The 27,774-nt window shown below is 40.7% G+C and overlaps 1 protein-coding gene across 12 annotated transcripts in view; it reads right to left on the reverse strand.

The window, feature by feature from the left end:
* The window catches only part of DGKD (diacylglycerol kinase delta), a 68,116-nt gene that overhangs the window by 39,011 nt on the left and 1,331 nt on the right, over positions 1–27,774 (reverse strand). For 6 of the 12 annotated variants that reach the window (XM_083741680.1, XM_083741688.1, XM_083741686.1 and 3 more), the window contains exons 2-3: positions 12,014–12,124; positions 10,040–10,120 (exon numbers count right to left, since the gene is read on the reverse strand). In XM_083741680.1, the coding sequence (XP_083597806.1) occupies positions 10,040–10,120; positions 12,014–12,124 (192 nt within the window). Of the gene's footprint in view, positions 1–3,471; positions 3,673–6,174; positions 6,535–10,039; positions 10,121–12,013; positions 12,125–16,375; positions 16,646–27,774 lie in introns of those variants that run through there. The other 6 variants (XM_083741692.1, XM_083741691.1, XM_083741682.1 and 3 more) reach the window with 5 other exon arrangements.

Below are 27,774 nucleotides of genomic sequence, written 5' to 3' on the forward strand. Positions count from 1 at the left end.
TTACTCAGCGATGAATAACCATGATCCATCTCTTCTTCAGTTTGATGGTTCCTGAAATGTGCCAGAATGGATGATTCTGAGTTGCAAGTTGGATATGCATTCATAGTAAACTGTACAGAAACACCCTTTCAACAGTAAATAATTCCATAAAGTACTATTGTCAGAGATCTAAAATAATCCGCAGAGCAATTCTTTGGTAAATACTGATTAAATATTTCAACCTTAACTCATGAAACTAGAATATGTTTACCGAAGGTCTGCCTCTTAAGTTACACCTTCAACAGAAACACTGAGCTATTGAGGCTATGCAAATGATAAAACAATATATAGAAATACTCACATTTACCAGAATCTAAGCCACTTGCACTGAAAACAGTGTAAGATGAAGTCATCTATTTCTAGCCCTATTATTTATAGACGACAAAAATATTGTGCATATCTTACTACTGAAGTTGTTAATGCTAACATCAAGGATTACCAACTTGGAAATCAAGTCCACATCCGAAGGCAATTTTCTGTGGTTCCCAGTGGCTCTACTCTTTTTGAATTAAAGCCATTTTTCAGGTGGTAAGCAACTTTGCTGTTACATCCATCTTTCAAATTTGAATGCAGCAAGTTTGTAATACGTAAATATTTTTATTTTTAGGGGATGCGGATGGCGCTGTGGTCTAAACCACAGAGCCTCTTGGGCTTGCTGATCAGAAGGTCGGCGGTTCAAATCCCTACGACGGGGTGAGCTTCCATTGCTCGGTCCCAGCTCCTGCCAAACTAGCAGTTCAAAAGCACGCCAACAAGTGCAAGTAGATAAATAGGTACTGCTCCAGCGGGAAGGTAAACGGTGTTTCTGTGTGCTGCTCTGGTTTCGGTGTTCTGTTGTGCCAGAAGTAGCTTAGTCATGCTGGCCACATAACCCAGAAAAACTGTCTGCAGACAAACGCCAGCTCCTTCGGCCTGTAAACCGAGATGAGTGCTGCAACCCCAGAGTCGTTCAAGACTGAACTTAACTGTGAGGGGTCCTTTACCTTTTCCCTTTTTATGTGTACACAATGCTATGCCTTACCACAGAGGCTCCAATGGCATCAAATTTATTATGAAACCTGGTCATTTTTTATTATCCCTCCCCACACTACAGAGGGCAGAATGTGCTCCCATCCAAGAATCTATAACCTGTCCATTACTGTTCTATATAACATTACCATATTGTGAAAACTACCTTACATCTTCTCTCTTTCTCCAGGAGAGACTATAATATATATTTTCTGGGGATAAAACACCTGAATGTTATTTTCACAGGAGTTTTATTTTCAAATGGAGAACTATTTTATGGACTTAAAAAGGAACAGGAAAATGTAAAAATGCCTCTGGCCTCTGAACAGCAAGGGGCCACTTACTATCTCTACACTCCCAGAATCAGGTCAATTCACCAGCCATCTCCACCCCCTTCCCTGCTCCCCAATAATATTTCCGGAGTAGTAAAACAAGCAGTTAAACAAGCAAAAATCTTGTTTCATGGTGGCAGAGCCGATATTTGAGTCAAATAATACTTCCATATCTATAGGTACAGCCTGGTAAACAAAGCTAGGTAAAGGTAAAGGTACCCCTGCCCGTACGGGCAAGTCTTGACAGACTCTAGGGTTGTGCGCTCATCTCACTCTAGAGGCTGGGAGCCGGCGCCGTCCGCAGACACTTCCGGGTCACATGGCCAGTGTGACATGGCTGCTCTGGCGATCCTGCACCAGCGCAGCACACGGAACGCCGTTTACCTTCCCACTATAAAGCGGTACCTATTTATCTGCTTGCACTTTTAAGGGTGCTTTTGAACTGCTAGGTGGGCAGGAGCTGGGACCGAAAGACGGGGGCTCAACCCGCAGCGGGGATTCCAACTGCCGACCATACGATCGGCAAGTCCTAGGCACTGAGGTTTTACCCACAGCGCCACCCACGTCCCTAAAACAAAGCTATTCAGGAGTAAATTCCACGAACTTTGTGCCAAACAAGCTGACCAAAACCTGCCCCAAAAACAGTTTTGCTGAAGCCTGTCAACAGTGTGATCCCTACTCACCATTCTCCCTCGCAACAGCCAAGGTATTGTAGTGGTTAAAATTCACTGGGTGGCCTTGCATAAGCTACTAACCTACCTCACATAGTAACCCATAAAGTACCCTAAGCTACATTATAAGGGAGACTAAAATGTTACTATGAGTTCCTTGGAAAAATGGGATACAAATGTAACAATAAAAGAAAAGAAAAAATGTAGTATGTATAACCTAGCATAAACAACGAGTGTACTAATTCGTACAGAAATGTGCTCTGTTTGCAAGCCTGAAAGCAAATTATCCAGATTTGCCAGAAACAATGGAACAAATCAGAACTTAATGCTCAGTGCTGCTATTTAACATAAAGAAAGAAACCTTCAGTATTTGATTTCTCTTCAAACAAAGCAGAACATATCCATTTCATCAGAGAAGTAGTAAAGACCAAGGTCTAATTCAAATGTCAATATACTATATTGCCTACCTCATCCTTACCCAGTTAAATTACATTCAAGATAAGATAAACAGTGAAAACAAAAATGCCCAAGTCCAAGAATAAAGCAATATATAACTTATTCAAGATAGGGAGAAAGTAACAAATTTGATTGCTACAGCCCCTTACGCAGAACTAAAACTATGGCTACTTAACAACAAATGTGCAAAACAAAAGCAGACCCTCACCAAATAAGTGTTTGAACAAAGCCAAGATTCTGAAATTGACAGACGCAATGCCTACCCCAATGTAGGAATAAATTAACACAAAAGTAGTCAAACAGTCAGACACCAAGGAAATAGCCTAAGTGTCACCTCATTGCTTATTTTTAGCATTTGTGAGTCATTTTGAAAAATATTTTCAAAGTGACATGCAAAAAGATAAACTAGTAACATTATATGATTAAAATACTAAAAATCAAGCATTATATAACTAGGAAGGAAGGAAGGAAGGAAGGAAGGAAGGAAGGAAGGAAGGAAGGACCAATTTAAATAGCAAACAGCAATCCAATCAAGAGTGGATATTAAAAAGCACTAAAACCCTAGATCATTAGGGGTCAGTTAAAAGCCACATTGAACAGAAAATCTAGTGTCTAAATTAAAAGAAAAGAAGGTACCTCACAGATCTGTTCAGGAAAGGGTAGGGCAGTTCAGCAATATCGGGGGGTGGGGTGTCAAAGCCTACCCGACTCTGATTTATAAGGTGTCATCACTGAAAACAACCTCTCCGTAGTAGCCACCAGATCAAGTGATATATACCACTGATCCCTACTTCTTAGCAGGTATGGCTACTTAAGAATGTATTTTCTCCATATATTACAACAAGTGGTTATAGGTACCAGTATAGCTTTTGCCTCAGCCTGTTTCCAAAATTTGTTTCTCTCAGATTTCTCCCTATACTGCCCAGGGACTGTACATTTTCAAGATTATTAAGTGGGTAACTTACCAAGTCAAGGACTACTGATTGGCCTCTTAGCAGATTTTGCAGAGGATGAGGTAGGAAACTCAAGCTCAGGGGGTAGTGATTCAATGGTGTGGGTGTGTTTCCTTCTTTTTCTACAGAATATGGAAGTCAGCTAAATGCTGTTGAGATTGACTGGCTCTGTAGGCCGGAGTGGTAATTCTGCAGGAAGTAGAAATGCACGCCCCTCCCTGTTGGCAAACATACAGGTATTGGAATGTGCATTATTCTTCGGTGGTGTACAGGATGTGGGCAGACTGAAGGATTTCGGTTGAATGGCAACACCTAGAATAAAGAATTTAGTATTCTGGCAGACATGCCACTTATATTAAAATAGGGCAAATTGAATACTATGGAAGTGGGTGGGTTCCCAATTGTTTGGTAATAATGGAGGACTATTATTCTATCACATGTTACAACTCTTATCATCTACCCCACTTGATGAATGTTGGGATTGCTTTCATTGCTGCAGTGAGATTTGGGCATACTGAGGCAAGCAAATTCTGGTCCAGATTTATACTTGAGTGCCATTGGTGACAGGTAAGGGGGTGAAGCACCTTATAGAGAATGAATGGCTAAGCAAGACCTTTCTTCCTCCATGTATCTTTTGAGGACTATTCCCATGCATACCTCAGTGCCTGGCTCTGTCCTAAAGGGTCCAGCCTCAGCCACATTCAGTTGGCATTTATGCTTAGAAGTTGTGGGCTAGGATATCAGTGGTATTCTAAGATGCCCTGAGCCCACTTTGATCTCCAAGATAACCAAGCCCCCGAAATGCAATTTCATTGCCTTTCTGCAAATATACCAATATTTTCCTACAGCAAATGGTTAAAAGCCCTGAGTATACTCTCATACGGTGAAAGGTAAACACCCCTGGACAGTTAAGTCCAGTCAAAGGCAACTATGGGGTGAAGCGCTCATCTCGCTTTCAGGCTGAGGGAGCCAGTGTTTGTTCACAGACAGCTTTCCTGGTCATGCGGCCAGCATGACTAAACCGCCTCTGGTGTGACGGAACACCATAATGGAAGCCAGAGAGCACAGAAACACTGTTTACCTTCCTACCACAGCAGTACCTATTTATCTACTTGCATTGGTGTACTTTCAAACTGCTAGGTTGGCAGAAGCTGGGACAGAGCAACAGGAGCTCACCCCACTGTGAGGATTCAAACAGTTAACCTTTCAATCCGCAAGCCCAAGAGGCTCAGTAGTTTAGACCACAGTGCCACCCGCAAGTAGATAAATAGGTACCGCAAGTAGATAAATAGGTAAATGGCATTTCCGTGCGCTCTGGCACTTGTCACTGTGTTCCGTCGCACCAGGAAAGCTGCCTGTGGACAAACGCCAGCTCCCTCAGCCTGAAGTTGAGTTGAGCGCCACACCCCAGTTACCTTTGACTGGACTTACACGTCCAGGGGTCCTTTACCTTTTTTACCTTACTCTCATAGGGAGAGACTGACATGACAGTTTTTTAAGTCCCAGTGAGAGTAGCAAGGCACATAGCACACCCTATATTTAAAGCAGATAAATTTTTAAAACTAAGTCAGGCTTATAGTAAACAAACAGTAACAAAGATATCTGTATCCCTTCAAGTTTATTTTTAAAAAGGTATCGTACTTAACATTTTTGAACAAATAAGCAACCAATGATCTTGACTTCTTTTCTGCCACTAATGCATTATTAACACAATGCTACAGGATCAGGTACTTCCAGAAAACTCAGGCTGCAGTCCTATACAGTGGTACCTCGGGTTACATACGCTTCAGGTTACAGACTCCGCTAACCCACAAATAGTACCTCGGGTTAAGAACTTTGCTTCAGGATGAGAACAGAAATCGTGCTCTGGCGGTACAGCAGCAGGAGGAGGCCCCATTAGCTAAAGTGGTGCTTCAGGTTAAGAACAGACCTCCAGAACAAATTAAGTACTTAACCTGAGATACCACTGTACATAGTTACCAGGGAGTAAGGCCCATTGTTTACTTGGGATTACGGTCAAGTAAACATGCATAGGATTGCACTCTCAGAGAGTGAAGTACAGAGTACTCACTCACTAGCCTCGTGGGGGAGGGAAACGAGGGACGGGACACAGCATGTCAAAGTACAGCTTCAGTTTCAAGTAAGAAAGCAGATATTTACTTGCAAGGCAGATATACCCACTTCTAGCACCACTAAGATTGTGGCAGACATTTTGTTTACTAGATTAAAGATAATGGGAAGCCTGCAAGAAGAAAGCAAGGGAGAGCAATTCCAGAGCAGGACCAACTCTAATGAGAAAATACTAATGAGAGAAAACAACAGCCACATGTTTTTCCTTACACTTCTTTCCACAAATGAGGAAGCTCTCTCATCCCCAAGACTCTGCTATTTTATAGACACTTTCATACAACTCTAAATCTATAAAAACAACTCTTCTACTTTTATCTCATCTGTATGAGAGAAGAAACAAATAACACTGCATAACCACAGTGTTACATTATGAGAGACCCCCAAACCCCAAATCTACAACCTTCCTGTGCTGGAAAATATGACAACATTTCTAATTTTACCTCGGGCAGCAAGGTCTGTTCCTGTGTACTTTCAGCCCAGAAAAACATTTACTTATGCAACTGTACAGAAGAGTGAAATGTGTCTCTATTATTAACTTCACTACAAATAAACAGAAAAGAGTCAGAAAGAGCCTTATCAACTTACTCTAAAGTATCTGAATTTCTGACGGTTTCTAATAATAAAGAGCAGTTGCAGTCTTCAGCAGCGTCTGGTGGAGTACTTTCAGTCCACTTTTCTCGTCTTATTTGTTACCATCTCACACACAGTCTTTTTATAATCCACATGTCTGACCTCATCTATATCTCCTCTTCTTCACAATGAGCAAGTTCCTCAGAATTTGATGCAGGTATTAATAGGATTATTCCTGCATTCAGCCAATTTTGAGGAATTCTGTGCAACTCCCCACAAGCTGATTAGCTGTCTGCTTAAGGAGGAGCAGGGACAGATTTGCTCCTACTGGCAGCAAACTCAGGAGACAGGCACTGACTGTGAAAACATGCTGTTTCCGGTCTGCGGTAAAGCTAAGAGGCACTTCCTAACTCAAAGAGGGTGTATGGAAGTCTCCAGGAGTCTGAACTCCACCTCTTCACCAACTCAGTATTTAGAGAATAGGTCTAAGGTAAGAATTATGATTATTGACAGATCTGCTGCATGCCATGCATATGCAAACTCCAAATAGCACAGGAGTACCAAGCAAACTATCCTGCCCACTCACTTACTACATGTCTCAGTTTTTATCTGGGAACTTTCTCCTACATAATCTCCAACATCAGAGAATGTAAATGTGAAATTGATGTTGTTTTAAAATAGTTTATAATGGACAGTAAACTGCATTGCAGACAGTATGTTTTGCTGAATTATTTTGAAGGAATCATATTTTAGAGTGATCGCCAAAAATGATTATTTCAGATGAGGATCTGATGCTGGATTAAATGATCATCTGGTTCACCCACTATTTGTAGCAGGTACAAATATCTTATAGCTGGAAATATATTTAGCTGCACAAAGGTCTCCTGTTCTCCTAAACAAACTCTGCCCATTCCTCCATGCGGTCTCTTTTAACTAGAACTCCTTACCCAGAACACTTATGTGGTGCCACTTCTCACTTTGAATCCCAGTTCAAGAGTCACAACTTCTGTGAAGCCTTTAACCTACATCAGTGCCAAATGAAATGAAACCTAACTACATCACCCCCCTACTAAAGAAATCTAAGAATGGCCTTTATTTTAGTCATTTAAACATATTTATATGTTACCTTTCTTAGTGTAACTTTTGCGATACAAAGCATAAAACTGCTGCCAACATCCCATAATCAATAAGCTAGCAGTAAAACACATTTCTATCATAATAAAAAACACACAATTGCCACAATATTAATAGTTAGAAAACATCACAGTCAAGTGGATTCACTAAGACAGCATTCAACTTCCAGAATCTAGAAGGGGCTGTTTAGCATGCCCTATAAAGCTGAAATCCAGTGTTCTAATTTATTTTGCTAAGCTCACTAGTCAAGAAAAAAAGTAAGCTTGGTATCTTCCCCTTTCTCTCCACCAACAATTACTTCTAAGAGAGTCCCACAAAGTCTGGGTGAATAAATATGTTTTAACATGATGTGTAACAAAGGCCAAAATTGAGAGCTGTTTAATTTAACTTGCATGTTCCATGAACTTCAGTTTATTGGCCTTCATCCAGCCCATCACTACCTGCAGACATAATTCAGCACCTACACAACCTCTCCTGAATGGCATATAAAAGAGTGATAGAGGTGAGTATCATCCCCATATTGACAACACATCATCCCCATATTGACAACACATTGTTTATGTTTTATAAACAAATAATAAATACATCTGAAAGGGTAGAAGCTTTTTACAACGTGGGTGAACAATATGATGATAAATATGAAGAAGCAGGAAGTGATAGTGATAACTCAGAAAAATAATTTGTAAATATTGTCTGAATAAAATTAATATTTAATATACCAGAGATAATTCCATGCTAAACTAATGCATTTTATGTTCCTAAAGTAACAAAGTGACTTTCTGTATGTAAAGAGTACAGTATTGCACTTTTTCATCCCCCCCCAAAAAAGCTCCATTTTTTGGGGGGGGGGGATTTTATATTGCTAAAAGAAATGTTATCAGCTAGCAGTAGTTATCCAACTAGTCTTGCATGCTTCCCTCAAATAGGAGAGAAGAGGAGGAGGAGGAGGAGTTTGGACTTGATATCCCGCCTTTCACTCCACTTAAGGAATCTCAAAGTGGCCAACAATCTCCTTTCCCTTCCTCCCCCACAACACACACTCTGTGAGCTGAGTGAGGATGAGAGACTTCAAAGAAGTGTGACAAGCCCAAGGTCACCCAGCAGCTGTATGTGGAGGAGCGGGGAAGCGAACCCGGTTCACCAGATTACGAGTCCACAGCTCTTAACCACTACACCATGCTGGCTCATTCTCTCCCTCCATGAGGTTATTCCCCATCCCCTGGAGCCACCCTGTAGTCAGCTCCTCTATGCTAGATTTCAAAACCCAAAATTGCCACCCTATCCATATAATCAGGCTACAGCAACAGCAATTGGTTCTATAGACTTGAACCAGATGTGCTCTAGACATGTCTTCCAGGTATGCATCAGCTTTGGTGTCACAGTTTACCAACAAAATATACTAACAATACAAATGCACAATGCCATGGTCTACCACAGGATTATAGAAAAACAGGCCTTTGACTTGAATAAACTATCCCTTAAGTATTCTTACAATATACTTTGGTCTGTGATCCTCCAAAATTCTACATACTATAAAAATAGTTCCATCCATCATCCTTTAAAATACATATATACTGCACAGATCCCAAAGACATGCAGAACATTCAAATGCAGCGGAGATAAAAACAGAATAAACTAAACCAATTTCCTGCCAGCATAAATGGAAACTAACAATATGACCATATTGAACTGGCTGGAAAAATTCAAGTACCTTCTCTTTTTCTAGCTTATGCTGCTTACATTTGGCTATCTGTGGACACCAAGAAACTCCCAGAGATTGTGGCCAAATGGGATTGGTATGTTAATTTATTTCTGTCTCTTGCACAACCCAAGAGGATACATCCAATATTTGCTGCAACAGGAAATGATGCTGTCCTCTTACAGAAGTGAACATCAGTAATATCAGTACATTTTGGCCAAGCTTTTAACTCTTTTTATATCACATAAAATCATCTGATATGTCACACTCAACATGCAAAAAGTATTATGTAAAATTCTTTGGAATTCAAGTCTATCTATTTGGAGTTAAAGACTTCATAAAGCATGGTTTATCATCGCGAAAATGAGCTTAGCCCTCCTCACTCCTCTGGCATGGCCACAAGGAGTTTGAAAGCTTTCACTTTTGACTTTCCAGTTATAGTATGTCCAAATCCTAAACGATGGTAATTTTTACTACAGTTAGGTAAAATAAGCCATTTTCATAAATGATGGCTTGAGGTTAAGCTTGCTTTCACTAGCCATTGAGCTGGACTCATTTTTGCAATGCTAAAATGTGGTTTAGCATTGCACCTGAACCAGAACATTCAGTGACACACACAGAATTCCAGCTCCCATGCACCAAGTGGAGGCCCCAAGTAATTTCCAGGGGAGAAACAGCAGGTGTGTACTTGACCCTGGCTCATCTACTATTTTTTTCTTTGCAACTCTCTGCCCTAACCACTTTCCCTACCATCAAGTCTAAGTGTTTATTGATTAAAATTGGGAAAATTAGCTGGGAAAAGATGTTGCACAGGGAAAATCTTCCTGTTTCTCCTGAAATGCTACCCCCTGTTCCCATTCTGCACATAGGAGGCAAACATCAATATCAATGCCACTTGCTCCTACTATCTCCTATTCACTCTAATAATATTTGCCCATTACAGCTTCATATATTATTATATTATTTACTTTATCAACAATGGAATTATTGTGAACAGAACTGCGATACTTTTATAATTTCATTCCACAAAGTGATGAGTAATCCTACCGTGAAGCTGTTGTTGACATTTTTAGTGCTGGATTCTGCCACGCTGGCATCTGTCAGATCCACCTCATCAAAAATGATTGACTGGGAAAAGGAAAAATAAATGTAAAACTTCAATTAGGTTGTTTGTTTATTTCATAACTGTTACAAATCATATATATATAATGAAGGGTTAAAAGAACTGCCTCTGGTGGTTGGTGCTGGCGAAGAATAAGATAGATTCTGCAAGACAAACAATCGGAGCTTCCTCAAAATCCTGCATGGTGTGTGTGGATGAGGGCAAGGCGAAGAATTTGCACAGCATCTCCCATAGAGGCAACCTATAACACTCCATTTCCCTGTCAAGCCACTGCCGTATGGGGAATTCCGGACATGACTCCTGCACTTCCCAAATTGCACAGTGAAGGTGCACCTTTTTACCCTGACCTCTGACCTCATTATAAATATAGTTTTAAACTGATTTTAATATTGCATTTTTAAGTAGCCGTAACCCACCCTGGGACCCTGTGGTGAATGGTGGGCACGAAATTGAAGAAATAACTATTCATTATTCCACAGGTACTCCAGAAATAAGCATCTGCCAGATGCTTTTAAGTACAAAGAAGCCCGTTGATTAAAATTAAATTAAATTGGCTATGTAATTTTTGATCTGGGGGCATTATAGGAGATTAGGAGATGTCTATTTCAAGCATGGGGAGCCTCCACCCCATGGGTCAAATTAGGCCTGGCAAGCATCCTGATTTGGCCTGTGAGGCCGTATTCTCAAAGGCACAATCATCTGTTCCCCATTAGACATACATGATGTTAGGTGTGAGACAGGTAAAGACACAGCTGAAGTAGACCAATGGGGAGCCTTCAAATGTGCTCCTGACAGTTTGTTGGTAAGCAGGGTTTGCATTCAACACCTTTTAAATTTGGTGCCAAACACAAGCAGCCCTTGGTGCCAAACATGCAGGCAACCCCTACTTGCAAGCAGGGCTTCTTTGTAAACATGGCTTAAACTCAACCTGCATGTGCAAATGAACCTTTTCCCTTGCATCCTGGCTTGAACTTAAGTCACACTGCAAAGGAGAAGCAGGTGATCTGACATAACAGTAACATCAGGTGCTTGACAGGTGAGTCAATATGACCTACCAAGGGAGGGAGCAGGGAAAATCTCCTTCTGGCTGAATCCTAATCCTCACCCTAATCCTCTGCTACTGAGGATCTCTGCTGAGAAGATAAAAGCAAGGGGCAGAAAATAAAACAAGAGAGAAAGCAGCAAAATGATCCTTGGGCTTGGTAATGGACACACTTGGTATACATAGTTTTGGCTGAGGCTCTTTTGAGTACTAACTTTCTCAGGGAAATCCATGTACAGTATATCAAGTGCTTTCACTATCCAGTCACAAGAGACACCTATCCTTTCTGATCCTATGGGTGTTAGGATCAGTGTCAACCAATGTCATGTAGAAAAAAACTTTGGGGAGATCCAGCCCCCTTTAATATATGTAGAACTTCTACTACATATAGAAATGTGATGCCAGTTTTTATTATTTAATCATATCTTTGTAATAATTTTGGCATCAATGTTCTGCTCAGCGGTAAAGCATCTCTTTTGCATTCAGAAGGCACCAGGCTCAATCCCCAACATCTCCAAGTAGGTCTGAGAGAGACTTCATCTGCTGTCTGTCAGGGTAGACAACACAAAGCTAGATAGTCCAATGACTTGACTCTGTATAAGGCAGCTTCCTGTGTTTCTACCCCTCATGGACACAAAGAAAAACAATCTATCAGTACTTAAGTAAGGGATAACCAGTTCCTATTTTAGAATAGTTAATAGTTTTACCAAAGTAAAGCAACAATTATGAACTCCTGAGTAGCAGGTTTGTGAGCGTAAACACTCTTAGTAGCTAGTAACCGTTGTGCTGTAGTCATACAAACTGGATGATTCCTATTCCTTATTACCCTCCCATAATTTCATGGAGAGCCACATACCTTTGCTGTTTTGGCATAGTATAGAGTTCGTCCTCGCAATTTGAAGTAACGTCTCTTCCAGCGCTGAAATGAGCTGGTCTGTTTCATCAGCATGCCCTCTTTTATAATAGTCTAGAAGTCAAGAAGATAATCAAGTCATAGAATCAAAGAATTGTAGAGTCAGAAGGGACCCCAAGGGTCATCATCTTGTCCAACTCCCTGAAAAGTAGGGATCTCAAGTAAAGCATCCAGGACATAGGGCCATCCAACCTCTGCCTAAAAACCTCCAATGAAAGAGAGTCTACCATCTTACAAGGGAGTCCGTTCCACTGTTGAACAGCTCTTACCGTCAGAAGGTTCTTCCTGATGTTTAGTTGGAACCCCCTTTCTTGTAACTTGAATCCACTGGTTTGGGTCCTAGCCTCTGGAGCAGGAAAAAACAAGCTTGCTCCATCTGCCATGTAGGAGCCCTTTAGATATGTTAAGATGGATATCTATCTCCTCTCAGTCTCCTCTTTTCCAGGCTACCCAGCTCCCTCAACTGTTCCTCATAGGGCTTAGTTTCCAGACCTTTGATCACCTTGGTCACCCTCCTCTGCACACATGAAGCATTTCTTTAAGAACAGCCAATTTTTCTGATTTTACCCCTCCCCAACCACAAAAAGAAGGAAAGTACTGGCTTTGATATCAATATTCTTTATTGTTTGACTGCCCTCTGCTGGAAATATCCAACACATTCATAAAACTGAGCTGCTGATCTTATCTATACCCAAGTGCAATAAACAACAGTCAAACACACAGTGCAGAGATTCCTTTCCTGTGTGAGAGAGATATTATCTTGGTGTGAGGATACAATTCTTCAAACTAGTCAAGGTGATCTTATCAAGCTTTGATGAAGATACAGGAAACATTTTAAGAAAAACCTCAGTGTCTGAAGTCAGAGCTCTGTCCTGTCCAATTACGGCTCTGATCTCACCTGTTTGACTAAAGTGAGCACACAGCAGCCTGTCTCCTGTAAAGCTATCAGCATCTGACTACCACAGGAAATGGTCTGCATATTTAAGGGAGTGTGGAGGGCAGTAATAAAAAGACAGGAATAATCCTTCCAGCTTTTATATTTGGTTTGTTTTTTTTCAGATACTCTTGGCTCTGACTCACTGCTTACTGGCTGGCTGGCTGGCTGGCTGGCTGGCTGCCATTTCCCAAGGCTAAAGTGCCAAGTCTGTCTACACACAGTTCTGGACATTTTCTCACTGCTCCACATCTAGCCCCACACACTATCATTCACATAATATGCATATCCAGGCTACAAGGCTATGTTTAGCTGACATTCATTTAGTTCCTCTTTATGATACACATTTGTTAGCCCAGCTGAAGAACATAATAAATTCCAAAAGATACATTAAAATGCTACCAACACAGAATCTTAACAATAACTGAAGGACTACAAAACGAAAGCAAAGGTTAGTGCTTTAATTCACTATGAATACATAGCTCCTGCCAGTAGCAAGTGTCATAATATGGGGTTTTAATGCTCCATTTAATACTCCCCTTTTCCAAGGAAAGCACCATCTACAAGTACTTTAAGTAGTTCAATGTAGGAAAACATCATTAGGAGAAACTGCTGCAGGGATATCATAAAGCTGTCTGTTAGGTCATTCTGTAACCAAAGGCTACAAAAGCAACATACTGTATATAGAAAACAGCAGTGTTCTTAAATGTATTCACTGGAAGCCAGTACGACAATCAAGATACAATAATAACCTTGTTATACAGTCCCTACTAACTTAACATCCCACTTGAGTGATCTGAAAATTATTCAAGAGATATTAAAAGCTGAAGTACCTAAGTCTGCTGAAAATTCAGATTGCTCCCCAAAACCTTTGTTAGTTACTTGTTAGAAATCAAAAGTCAAGTTTTTTCCCACCTTGCAAAAGTTTTCCTTCCTAGCTGGTCAGAGGCAATTCCTGTTCACCATAGATTATTAGGCAAATGTCTATTTGCAATCATAGGATGTTATAACTTAAAGTGCCTGCCCTCCCTAACAGTTGCAGATTTATTTATGCTTTTTCATATTTTCCTTTGCCAAACTGCTGTTCATCAGCAAAATGCTATATGCCAAAAAATGTCATCTTGGCCTAGCATGGAACTTCTCTCTTCAAAATCAGAATGACCTGAACTATCAAGTGAAATTGCGAGAGAAATAATTACTGTTTTCCTATGACTTTCAGTGAGATTCAACAAATATACAGTGAGGAAATAGGAAAGGTTTGGTACAACACACTCACCACACACTTTACAGAGAAAAATACAAAACAATTTGCAGACAAGTAAATTCTGAAATAATATAGGAAAATAGAACCAATAATCTCTGGAGGATGGAATCACTCAATATTGGCACCTTGACTGTGGAATGCTCTCCTCTCACATATTTGACTAAGGTAAAAGTAAAGGTACCACACCAACCCAAATAGGTTTTCAGTGTCAGTTAACAACTCATTTATCCATCCAGCCTGTGGCTAAACTGGATGTGGAGCTGGGCAGCTTGCCCTCCTTGATTTACTGAACTACTCTATTTCATTATAATGCTATACTTTTATAAAGCACTATCCAACTAAGTCATACTCAGAGCAGTTCTGCTGAAATCAATGGATTTAAGTTCACTGATTTCAGTGACTCTACTTTGAATGTAACTAATGTTAGATATCAATCCTTGTGTATTATGTATTTACTTTTATATTATAACCTGTTCTGGGATTATTTTAACAAAGAGTGGACAATATATTTTGTATAAATAAATAAAATCACTGGAGTCCTCAAAATGTTTTAGCATAATAATTGGGGTAAATAAATAAAGTGTATCAAAGCATGGTTTCCATACAGAAACGTTCTGCCTCCATCCCCCACAGCCTCAGGAATTGATACTTCAGGACCTCGCAAAGCAGAAATCCAAGAACTGAAGAAGAAGAAGAAGAAGAAGAAGAAGAAGAAGAGGAGGAGGAGGAGGAGTTTGGATTTGATATCCCACTTTATCACTACCCTAAGGAGTCTCAAAGCGACTAACAATCTCCTTTTCCCTTTCTCCCCCACAACAAACACTCTGTAAGGTGAGTGAGGCTGAGAGACTTCAAAGACGTGTGACTAGCCCAAGGTCACGCAGCAGCTGCATGTGGAGGAGCAGGGAATCGAACCCAGTTTACCAGATTACGAGTCCACTGCTCTTAATCACTACACCACACTGGCTCAGCAAACTCATCTTCCTACCTCCAGTGAAAACTGAAAAGGATCAAAAAGGATCATAAGTACCTCCCACAAGTCAGTCCACATAATGGCATGCCACAATCAAAGATTGGGTGCTCTACAAAAAAACCCAGCTGCATGTGACTCAAGCAAGGGAGTGAATTGATGCACTACAGGGAAGAAGCAGAAGAACAGCTGAGCTTAACCATACCTAATTTTCCTATACCTGTCTCAAATCACTCACAGCATGGGAGAAGAGTTTCACAAGAGCTCTACAATATCAAAGACGATAAATAAAATTAGGGAAAGTCCTAAGTGATCAGGAGAGTTTGTGCCTTCAAACTGCTACTCCTAGAAAGATAATGAGCTGAAAGTAAATGAAAGAACTGAAAAAGTGGCAGTGATGGACTCTACCTCAAAGAATGAAAGTGATAGGCTACTGGAAGTGGAACTGCCATTTTGTGAGTTCCGTGAGGTATCAGGTAAGTTACCGAGATTCTACTATGGCAGGTTTGAACACATCTCCTAGTTCATACTCTAAACCCATGAAAAAATGGATATCTTCCAGAAAAGAAAAGAAAAAACATATTGAGAATTTTTATTGGTGAGAGCCTGTGAATATGCAGCTTCAGGAAATTATGCAAAGAGTCCCAAACGTGGTCTGCAGAATAAGAAGATAAATGCCACTGAGGCTCTTAAAGAAACAACTGAAAATTATTATCCAATAGTCCAAAGACTTAAAAACAGGCTAAATATAGGCAAGGCTTGTGTGGTAAACATGAATAATAGTTTGAAGAACTACTGGGAGTACAACTGAATGGTTCATGATTTGATGAACTAAAACAGAAACAAATATCAGCCCCCAAAAGGGTAACAACAGGTCCTAAATTATACAGTTTAGCTTGTTTTCTGGAACTTTCCTACCAACGCATCCTGATCAAAGAAATATTTCAGGCTCAACCAGCAAACTGCTGGTTTGATTTTGTATTTAATCAACCTGCAGTTTAAGCACAAATTTGTAAGACTGATGCTCTGTATTCAATTCCCATTCTATTCTTTTTATTCATATATTTGTGAACCGATACCCCAACCCTGTTTCCAGTCTATTCAGGGACTGAATTCACACCTACAGAACAAACTCACCTGTGCAAATGATGAGCACTCCTCCATCTCTTTTAAAGAATGCTCTTTCAAAGAAAACACCACCACCCAAAAAGGCTGCCAACATTCTTGTCCCCCAAAGTAAACCAATGCATTTTCCTGCATTAGACTATCTACAGGAACCTCATAGGTACACGACTTAAACATGAAAGGCTAGCAAAAAAAAAAACAAAAAACCTGACATAGATGTTGGGCTGCTTCTCACACAACACAGATGCTGCTGGGGGAGAGAAAAAGCCTGTAGTTTACAGCTGCCCATCTCTGCAAGAGAGCTGCTTCTATTTATAGGCAGCCAGCTTAGTAAAGACTTTGGTGGGTTTGGGCGGAAAGGGCTTGAGATAAGATCAAGATGACTTTATAGCATGTTTTCTTTTTCAAGCATTGCTGCTTTTCTTTGGCTTGATGTTCACTTCCCAGCTAGCATATTGCTCAGTCCTTTTGATACTGGTGAATGCTTCTGAGCAATGAGATCTGATGAAATGGTAACCGTTGAAAGCAACGTGACATGTTCCTTATCCTCCCTTTACAATCCTTACAAGAACTTAGAATCTATCTTCAACATCTGGTCATGTATCGTTACGTGAACAGTGATCCATAGCAAATGGCTAAAGGGAGAAATCTTACTCTGCCTCCTCACACAAAAATAAACTGTCTTATTATAGGAATTTATTCTTAAATCCCATAGCAACCAGTCAGTCATATGAAGCAATGATATTTTAATTATCTGCATCATTACCGGGAATAAATGCATGTACCAGTCAACTAAAAGTTATAACAATTACCAGGAATTAATTTGGAATTCTATAACCTCACTTCCCTCCCAAAGGATGCAATGACTCCTTAAAAGAGGAATGAGTAGTTGCAAAGAGTTGTTCAAACTGCTTTCTTTCCCCTTGCTGGCAGCTGAGTGTCCTATGTGAACCAAAAGACAGAGGCTGCATGGGATTTGTGCCTTCTACCACTTCCTGACAATGCTCAGGATCTATGGTCGCTTCCTTTATTTTATTATTGCAGGTTCATGAGGTCCTGCTTTCTGCCATCTGCACAGGAGTCATCAGGATAAACTTAAACTTAATCAAGTCAGATGGCTCTGATTCAGCTGGTGGTTTTTGTAGACCCATGTACATATTACTGTCTATACACATCTTATCAACAATATCCAGTTGAGTTGCAGGACTTTGCTTGTCCAGCTAATGTAGAGGCAACATTGTAGTGATAAGAGGGAGTGTTGTAGAAAGGGGGTGGCAGATTCTGTATTCCAACTGACTGCTGAAACCTATTCATTTTCCAGCCAAACACCAACCCTGAAGTCAACAACAGCAAAAAGACTACTGTACTAATATCTAAATCATCATGTTTTAAGAAGAGCCTGTCCATTCAAACATGTGTGATAGATGTGTAAAATGAAACTGGGAATACACCAAAGTTGTGAATAAGTGTGTTAAAAAGTGGACATATTTCAATAAGTACTGCCTCTGGCATGCAGGGTGAGCAGCAAGCCTTCCACCTAGATGTAGAAGTGGGTGGAGTCATTCAGGCAGTTGTGTGGCAATCCCTGTCATTTCCAAAGGTGCAAGGAAGGCTGGGGATTGTCCTGCACCTCCAAGGTGAAGGCTCCTAAAGATCCTTAGCTACACAGGGCCAAACCAGTAATTACTTTCCACTCCCGTATTCCTGCTTTGGAGCAGGAAAGGGGTGTGTGTGTAGGGGGAGTATTAGGCACTGTGACCTGAGGGTGCTCTGTGTAACTTTGAGCACTGGCACTCAGTAACACACATTCCACAGTGGCCTTATCTTCAAGAATGAATGGATGCCACTACAAAGCACTTCTGGGATGCCTTATGCAAAAGCAAAGACTTTTCTCCACCACCCAGCTTCTGCCACTCAGGAAAAAATTAGGGTGGATGAGCTGGAGGCTACAATTTTTGGCTTGGCCAGCAAGACCAGCCAAAACCTGTGGACGCCGAGAGCTTGGAGCGGTGCTTTGTCCTCAAAACAACCCTTTAAAGTAAACTGGCTAAGACATTGTAACTTGCACCAAGTTACCCACTGAACACTAACTTGGTGCTGAATTTGGGTTTTCCACATCCAAGTCCAACACTGTAGCAACTACATACACCTCACTAACTTTCAATTGCAGTCATGAAAACAGCTTTCTTTCCCCTTTCTGCTAGCCTATGTGAACCAAGAGACAGAGGCTGCATGGGATTTGTACTCATCAACTATTTCTCAAGCTATCACTATGTCTTCAGGCAATGAGGACCCATTACTCTAAGCATCACATAGTCTTTAAAGGAGACTCACAGTCAGGATACTAACTGAAATTATGATAAGAATGTCCCTTTTTGCAGTGCAGTAAAGATAAGTTAAATATTAGATTTCAGATATGATGACATCTTGGAAGATGTACTACAGATGAAATTAATCCAGTGGCAGCTCTTTTTTGTATTTCCATATTTAATTTTTTCCATATTAAGGAATAAGGAATGAGAATGCACACTATGAGCAGGATCCAGACTAGCTATGGATAGAACACCACAAGATGCTGCGCTGGAGGAGAAGCAATGATTTTTGCAGATTACCCCTTCCCTCTGCAGACCCCTGAAAACATGCTCTGGCAAGAACAGCATGGGAGGTGGAGTTTTGGACTATAAGAGAAAGTTGTCTTCCCTCCTTCCTCCAGCAGGAGCCTTCACTAAAGCCCAGTCCCTTGTTTTTGTTCACAGAAATGCAAGTCTGGATCCAACCCCATGTTGTTTGTGAGTTTGGAGGAATCCATTTGTGAACATAAAAATAAATGATGTCTGCTTCCACACGACGTTTACTGTGCAATTGCTATGGCTTGTTAACTCATATTTAACAGGGGGTCCACATGATGCAGTCATCATTCCATAAATATACGGTACATTTTCCCAGTGCTCATTCATCTTTTTTCTTATAAAAAAAATCTGACTTTGAGTAAAGGAGTGAAATAGAAGAGCAACCTCTCTGCAGTTGTGGTCAGAAAAAAATTCGAATTTTGAGCCACATTGGGAGGAGCTGACCTTGGGGTAGGTGAAATTGTATGCTGGGAAAATCCCTCCTTTCTGTATCACAAACTTTACAGTTTCAGTTACAGAGCTATTTCTTGCCCGGCAATGCAGGTCCTTTCCCCTGAAGAAGACAATTCCAATATTATACATTTTGTAAAATAAGTCTTGAGGCGCTTAGAACTTCAAATGGGAGGGACACTGCAAAACAAGAGGAACATGAGAATTCTGTTCTCCCCAAACCACATGTCTAGGATTAGAAAGGAGAGATTCCACTAAAAATAGCAGTGTTTACTTCTGAATAAACATGTGTAGGTTCTGGCTCTAATCCTGTAAGGCCTCTTGCCCTGTGCTGCAGGCTTTAATTTTTTGTTGCTGTTGTTAAAAATAGTTTGGAATTATGGAATTGTAGTACAGTGAGTGGCAAAGCACAAGACCAGAAAATGAGGTGCATTTTTATTGGAGCACCTATGTAGCAGCAAAATATTATATCTGCCTACTGCCCATTTGAGCAAATCAAAGAATATTTTAGGGAATTGTTTCCTCAACTGAAATGAACTGTCCCCAACCTCCCTACTACGGTAGTTTGTTTTTTATGGTAGTAAGGGCATGGTTAGTAGGAGCGCAGGTGGCATTGTGGCCTAAACCACAGAGCCTAGGACTTGCTGATCAGAAGGTTGGCGGTTCGAATCCCCACGACGGAGTGAGCTGTCTGTAAGCATTCATTATTTATTTCTTATATAACATAAATGCTAAATACATAAATTTTCATGTTTCTTTTTCAGGTGTGCAAGTTGATGTCATAACCTTCTGAAGAGGCACTAAAACACTTTAAACTAGTCAGTGAATCCATTCTGAAGGATGTCAAGTTCCAAATGATTGTGATGTGCCCTGAAAACATTAATTGAGCTGCACATAATGCAGGTGCATGTTATGCATAATGTTGATGGATGAGGAAACCACCATTAGCACATCAAACACCTGAGAGTAGAGAAACATCTTGACCTGGGGCTGAAAAAATGACAAAGTCTGCACTAGGTGGGTCTCACCAGGTGAAGCATTCCACAAACCAGGGAGAAAATGGGACTACTGAAAAGGTCCTCTGTGGTTTGTTGTTATGTCTGAATTCATATACTATTAACAAATCAATTAGGATCATTGCTTTGCCTCAAAAGGCTGCTATAACAAGGAGGCAGGAGTGAACTTGTGAAGCTGGATGCTGAGCCAGTGGGAAACAAGTGGGAAACAAGCATACAAGCAACCATGGTTTGTCTACTACACATCTGGAAGCTCAAACAATGGATACTTGACTATGGTTAGCACATACCACGCTTTCATATTATGCCTGCATCTGGTCATTTTTTCCACTTTCTAATCATGAATTGAAAATACACTTCTACAGAAGAGGAACCATTTGAGAAAATCTGGAGCAAATATGACTGAATGTGTCATTGCTTCATTAGCCCTGGTCAACAACACACATACAGCAGTTTAAATAAAATATATTGTCTGAAGTACTTTGTCTCACATTTCTATTTTTAGCTAGCTGGCAACTATTTTTAAGATCTTTATTGCTGCTGGTCCTCACCACGTCCTGTTGCACTGCAAACTAAACCGCACTGTTAAAAATAGGACAAAGTAATGATGTAAATAAGACTTCTTCTTAATAAAACAACATAAGCGCCAGAAAACACAGTGAATTCTAAAGCAGCAAAATACTGCAGACTGTAAAATATTATGCAATATAATTAATACTGGTTTAATTTTATTTAAAAATCTGCATTCACATTTCTCATTTACATACTTTAATGCACTAAATGTTTCATAATATTTACCTTCCCATGCAAGGGAAGTAATCATGATTCCCACATTCTAGATGGGTAATTGATGCTTAGGATACAATCCTACCCTCTATTTTGAACCACAGCCAAGACACACTTACAGAACATGTGATCTGCACCGAGAAGATCCCTGGCCTCAAATCTATGCATCTCAGCCATGGTGTGACAACATGACAACCTCAATGCAATGGAACCTGGCTTCTGCAACACACTGCCCATTTAAGTTAGACAAGCTCCAACATATATTGTATATATTGTGTTGATGCTAAAATATTTTCTACTTCCACAGGGTTTCTCGAGAGGGTTTTCCAGATACTTGTGGGCAGCATCAGATTTCCCTTTGGAAAATGTGAAGGCAGAAATGCTTTTGAATACCAGTTGCTGGAAACCACAGGCAGAGAGAGTGCTGTAGTGCTCCAATCCTGCTTGCAGATTTCCTACAGGCATCTGGTTGGCCTCCGTGAGAACATGATGCTGGACTAGATGAGCCACTGGCATGATTCAGTAGGCTCTTTTTATGTTATTATGAACTGTTGCATCTGATTTATTTTGTTATATTTTTATTGTCATTATACATTTGCTATGGTATTTTGTAATGTTTAGTCTTTTGTAAATATTCCAAATAATAAGTAAACTCAGCCAATGACTAAAGGGAAGTCAGGAGCAACATGGAGCCAGTGTTGTGTCTATAACTAACTTTGTACAATTACTTCCTAAACATTCATATCAATTCACAGAAATGCTTCTCTAGTTCCTGGAACCTGGAAAACACAGAGAGCCATGGGTGTCAACTTGTAAAGTGAACTCTCTTTGGGAAAATCTGAGTCTTTGTTGATCCTTTTCCCTCCAGCCCAGCTTGTGCATCAGCAAAGGTCAGTAAAGACAGGAGTATGAGTAATACTAAGCAGGCTGTACTACAAATTTCAGTGTTTCATAACACCTAACACCTCTCCCAAAATCCTGTGTCTCTCTACAGGTCCGCTGGAATAAAGGCATAGTACAGCTTTTAATGTCTAATGTAATATTATGCTTTTACTGAGTCTCTCTCTCACACACAAAACTCTGTTATTAAAGTATTGTACAGTGGTACCTCAGGTTAAGTACTTAATTCGGTCCGGAGGTCTGTACTTAACCTGAAACTGTTCTTAACCTGAAGCACCACTTTAGCTAATGGGGCCTGCTGCTGCACCGCCGGAGCACGATTTCTGTTCTCATCCTGAAGCCAAGTTCTTAACCTGAAGCACTATTTCTGGGTTAGCGGAGTCTGTAACCTGAAGCATATGTAACCTGAAGTGTATGTAACCTGAAGTGTATGTAACCACTGTACCACTGTACTTCAGATTCAGTTTTCTTTAACACAGGCAGTCTGCCTTCAGTTTACTAAAAGGATCTTAAGCAGCAATGTTATATGCTAGAGCAGGAATAGGCAAACTCAGCCCTCCAGATGTTTTGGGACTACAACTCCCATCATCCCTGACCACTAGTCCTCTTAGCTAGGGATGATGGCAGTTGTAGTCCCAAAACATCTGGAGGGCCGAGTTTGCCTATGCCTGTGCTAGAGGTACCACCTGTTCTTTAGTGCACACTGCTAAATAACAGGAACCTTTGATTGCTTTGTGAGCGTGAATAAGAAACTAAAGTAAAAACAGAATCTTCTGGTTAGCCATGTTTCAGGCCTTCAGGACACTTTAGATCATCTTGCCAATGGCTGACATGCAAGCAAAGCAGTGGCTTAGCACTTGAGATTTATTGCAATGAGCACTTAAACTGTAACTCACTGGATGATTTAGGAGACTAAATTCATAGCTGAGAACTAACACTACAATTCCAGAAACTCCTCAAGGCCAGTAATTGTTCAGAGTAACAGCAAGAACAAACCTAAGGTACCTATGTGGAAATATATGTTTAGAATATATTCTTGTGCTTTATTGGAAGCATACTGTCACGTGTATATTCTCTTTTATTGTTCAGTACCTGTTGAACCTTCCTATATCTTAAATAGTCAACCTTATGTGACTGAGCAGCTATAAAGCTCAAATTAACATCAGAGTTGTCCTTTTCCCTGGAATGGCCATCTTTTCTTCACCAACCACTCTCAGATTATTACATTCCACTGTTTTTCTGTGTTGTTGCCCAGTGTTTTTTCAGGCCCGACTTGTGGCTTTTTCTTTTTGCAGCAGCAGCCTGTTCATCATGGACAGGCAACATGAAATTAGAGCTTTTAAGGGTAACTGTTCCTTTAAACAGAAAGCTCCTGTCCGCAGGTTTAAGCCCATTCCATTTCTACCCTGGCCAGTGCAGCTGCAGGAATAGTGCTGAATTGCCCATTTGGCCAATTTCCCAACTCCCAAAGTGTGCATTAAATTAGTGGTTTCTCACCATTCCCCACTCTTTTCTTTTCATTATAGTAAAACAGCAATACTTTACTGTAATGGAAAGAAAAGATAAAAAGCTACAATGGAAGAGAAGTCATTAATTTAACACATATTACCGTCAGGGGGTGGGGGCTAACTAAACAGGGAACAAATGAGTATTAATCCCCAAACCACACTTCCCAGAAAGCAGTAACATGTCTGAACCAGCAAACACAAAGCTTGCCATTAACAATGTATAAAGCATCTTAGCTAGCTGAACTTAGATATGAGTAGACATTAAAGAAGTATCTTGGGCAAGATACTGGATTACATAATGCTATATTGAGTGCTGTGAAGAATCTGCCTTACTTCCACCACCACCTAATTGCAGAAACGCAATTCTTCAGCAGCATTAAAGAGTTCTAGCATGTAAGCAACCCAAGTCAGTTTTGAAGAAACCCCTCAAAATGACATGCCCAGTATACACATTAATCATGCATTTGTCTTCCATCTCTCATTGGAAAAGAAAAGGTGATCAAAAGCTAGAGCGGATGTAAATGAAGAAATGTATACATAATTAAGATAGCAAGTCACAAAATAGAGCAATTGGTAATTCTAAAATTGTTATCTTGAGAATCCAGTACTGCTTAGCTCGAGGTTTTTGTTAGATTAAAGCAATGGAAGCTTAATGGCTATACACAATTTCTGTTTATAATCCTTGTACTTAAAATGTTTATATTCACATAGCACAAGCAGAGTGTTTAGGCTTTTTACAACCACATTGACGTAGGAAATGATGCAAAGCATGGCAAGTGATTAAGTGGGAATTCAGAGCGGAGTTTGGCCTTATATGAACTATGGCAAAAATAAAATGTATCCATCCATGTCACAGCTCTAATTACTGCAATTAAAACATTCTAATTTGGGAAAGGCTCATTCTTTGTTTTTCTCACTCACACCAATGCTTAGAGTCCAAATTTGAGACTGCTGGATCCTTCCCTATTCCTAAGTGAGTCTCTTCAAATGTACTATTTAAATATGATAAAAGCATTTAAGGAAGCAGAATTTCAAATGTCCATCTTCAAACAAGATGAAGTTCAGGAATTTTCTCCAATTGTAAATGTCATAATCACCAAATATAGATAGTGGCTCTCCATATACAAAGAATTTGGCTACCTAAGGTAAAAAGCAAGTAATCAATTAACAGTTTATGATGTCACTGCCAGTGACTTTAATACTACAATGTCAATAGTAGGCTTAACTACATGTTTTAGGAGGTTTCCTCCTGTGTGTTTGTTTCTTTGTTTGAAATACATATATACTATGTATTCATAAGTTTGACCAATGCAGCAGAAATTAGAAGTGATTTTTCTATCTTAAACTTAAGGCTGTTTCCAGACTTAATTTAATAAAGAAAAAAATGTGTCATTCAGAAACTTAATATTGGTTGAAACCCCCAGTTTCCCCACAGAGTTCTCTCCAAATACAGTATATGTTAACTACGGGCCTCTGCTCACCATTCCCTCACTAACATACTTCCATTTGCTGAATATTGTGCCTAATCAAGCAATCATCCCAGCCTTCCACTTCTAATCTGCAGCCCCATTTTGTACCAAATTTCAGCTTTCCTCTCATGGCCATGCCTTCTCCCCCCCCCCTCCTTTTCTGCAACCCCTATCCCAGAGTCCACCCCAGAGTCTTCCTCCTCCATACATTCTAACTACTAAGCACCCTTTTTACCTTCACCCAGTAATGAAGCCACCACCCGTTCCTTTTCTGCAGCCCCTTTTGTATCCCTGCTTTCATCTTCACTCCCATACCTATGCCAACTCCTCCTTCCTTTTTCTACAACTCCCCCTTTGCACACACCCTTTTTCACCCCTCCTCTACTGTCATTTCTTACAGTAGGCACTACCCCCATTTCCATGCCTCCTCTTTCCTCCTATTCTGCAGCCCATCAGTTTCTGCAGAAACCAAAATCAACGTCTGAAACCAAGATCAATGGTTTGTACGTAACAAGGAAATACTAGTGGAAAGTGAAACGTGAACACTGTGCAAGTCCTCAGTTCATCCATGTAGCAGAGGGAGAGGGGTAAGCGAGCCCAAGGCTTCACTCCAGCCAATTCCAAATCATGCACACAGCGCTAAACCATGCTGTTGGATTGTTGCAGTTTCCATTACCTCTGACCAAAGGCCATGCTAGTTGAGGCTGATGCGAGTTGCAGTCCAAGGACATCTGGAGGGAAATAGGTTCCCCATTCCTGGTTTAGCATTATGTGTGAACCAGCCAAGTGTTTCTCCTCCTGGATGTGAAACACATTGCTGAGCCATTTCAATGTCACACAACATTGTATGATGTAATCAATCTTTATAAAGCAATGATTTTTTCATCCTTCATTTTTGCTGTTATTGCTATGCAACCATATGGTATGAAGACTTCAAGTTGAAGTACATATAACACTGTGTCAAAGATACAAGTAGCATCCCAGAAGCTTTGCAGGCAGCAAATGCTCCCAGGATGCACAATAGGGATTTTGAATGCTGGGTTCACAACTTGAAACATAACCCGTTATTTGCAGACTTCTGAGAGATACCAGGGGTAACTCCAATAAGATTCTTTTTTTTTCCTAGTATGGCTTCATAACCATGTTGCAACACGTAGAAATTCAGTGGTTGCAGGTTTTCCTGGCAACCAGATGCAGCAATAGGAAAAGCTTCCCTGGCTGAATTGCTGCTGGTCATTCAAAATAATCAAACCCGTGCCAGAATAATGGAAATGTTCATGAGATACACAGCAAGGACTGCAGATGCACAGTTCATATAACAAGATGCAACACTCTTCTAAATCTCCAAATTCATTAAGGAATAAGAGTTTTTGTGGTAATAAAATTAAAATGGGTATGGGACACTGCAGGAAGGCCTAGGGAGGGTTAAGTGGGGACATTTAAGCAGCTCTAATCATCCTGATGCAGCAGAGAAATTTGTGTGTGCACACACATACAAAGTGTGACCAAGACATCAGGACTCAGCACTGTCAGGAAGGTGCCAAAGCCCCAACACACTTTGGGAGAGAACATGGGAATTGACCAACTCTCACTGAGGAAGAACTGCCACCTCTGACAGAAGGAAACCCCCTTGGGAGTTTTGGATCACCTTTGAATAGGTAGAGTCCCTCCTCCTTGTCTCTTTGCAGAAACACCTTCTCTTCTCCACCTCCACACAGACCCTTCTGCCCAGAGTCACTCATGACTTAAAGCAAAAATGTGACAGTTGCAAGAAGGAGCCACCTCTGCTCACTCACTTGCTCTTTTTCTAGGCTGCAGTAGAGATTGGACCCCTAAGACACCTAGAGGGTGCAGAGCTGAAGTAGCTGTTCCTTTCCACTTCACCACCCAGAAGAGGGAGAAAGAGAATAGAATTGAGCTGGACTAGACCTACCATCAAGGAAGAGTGAAGTGATACCCCTCCTTCATTCCTCCTGAGCCCCTGCCATTTCCTTCCTTCTCAGTTACCAGGGAACAAAGCTTGCTTGTTTGCTAGGCTGGATGAACGCTAGGTATCCATTGTATGCCAGGTGAGCATACAGTGGAGGTCACATTAGTTGCTGCCACCTGAAAGGAGCACTCACTTCTCATTATCTGACAGCAAAGACCCCCACCCTCTCTCTCTGGAATGACTGCTTACCATAACTTCTCACCTCCACATAACTCATTTACCTGCCCTTTTACAGCCAGGTGAGATGAGATCATGGCTCCTTACCAATGTCAGTAGTTGCTCACCTATCCAAGTGATACCTCTGTTAGGCCTAATTATAACCACCATTTTGCCCAGAGAAAGATTGTGCCTCCCCTTGACCACTGTTTCTACTCTTTCTTAAAGTCCTCCTCTGCCCAGTGGAGGGCAAGATAGCAAAGACAGCCACCGACTCCACTTAGTTGCTTACACTTTGCATATGGGCTGCACCAAAGTTGGATGCACTAACTCTGGGTGACATGGCAGCTTCTTAACTTACCACCTAGATAAGGAGAGTGAAGGAGAAAGAGACAGTGCCTTGTCACCTCTGAGCTACTTACCTAGTAGCCCCTCTGGGCAATATATTTGGGAGATCACTGCCACATCAGAGAGAGATAGCGTGCAGGTAAATGGCTTACTTACAC

This window comes from Podarcis gaigeae (assembly GCF_964106915.1).
Source record: "Podarcis gaigeae genome assembly, chromosome: 5".
Taxonomy (NCBI): domain Eukaryota; kingdom Metazoa; phylum Chordata; class Lepidosauria; order Squamata; family Lacertidae; genus Podarcis; species Podarcis gaigeae.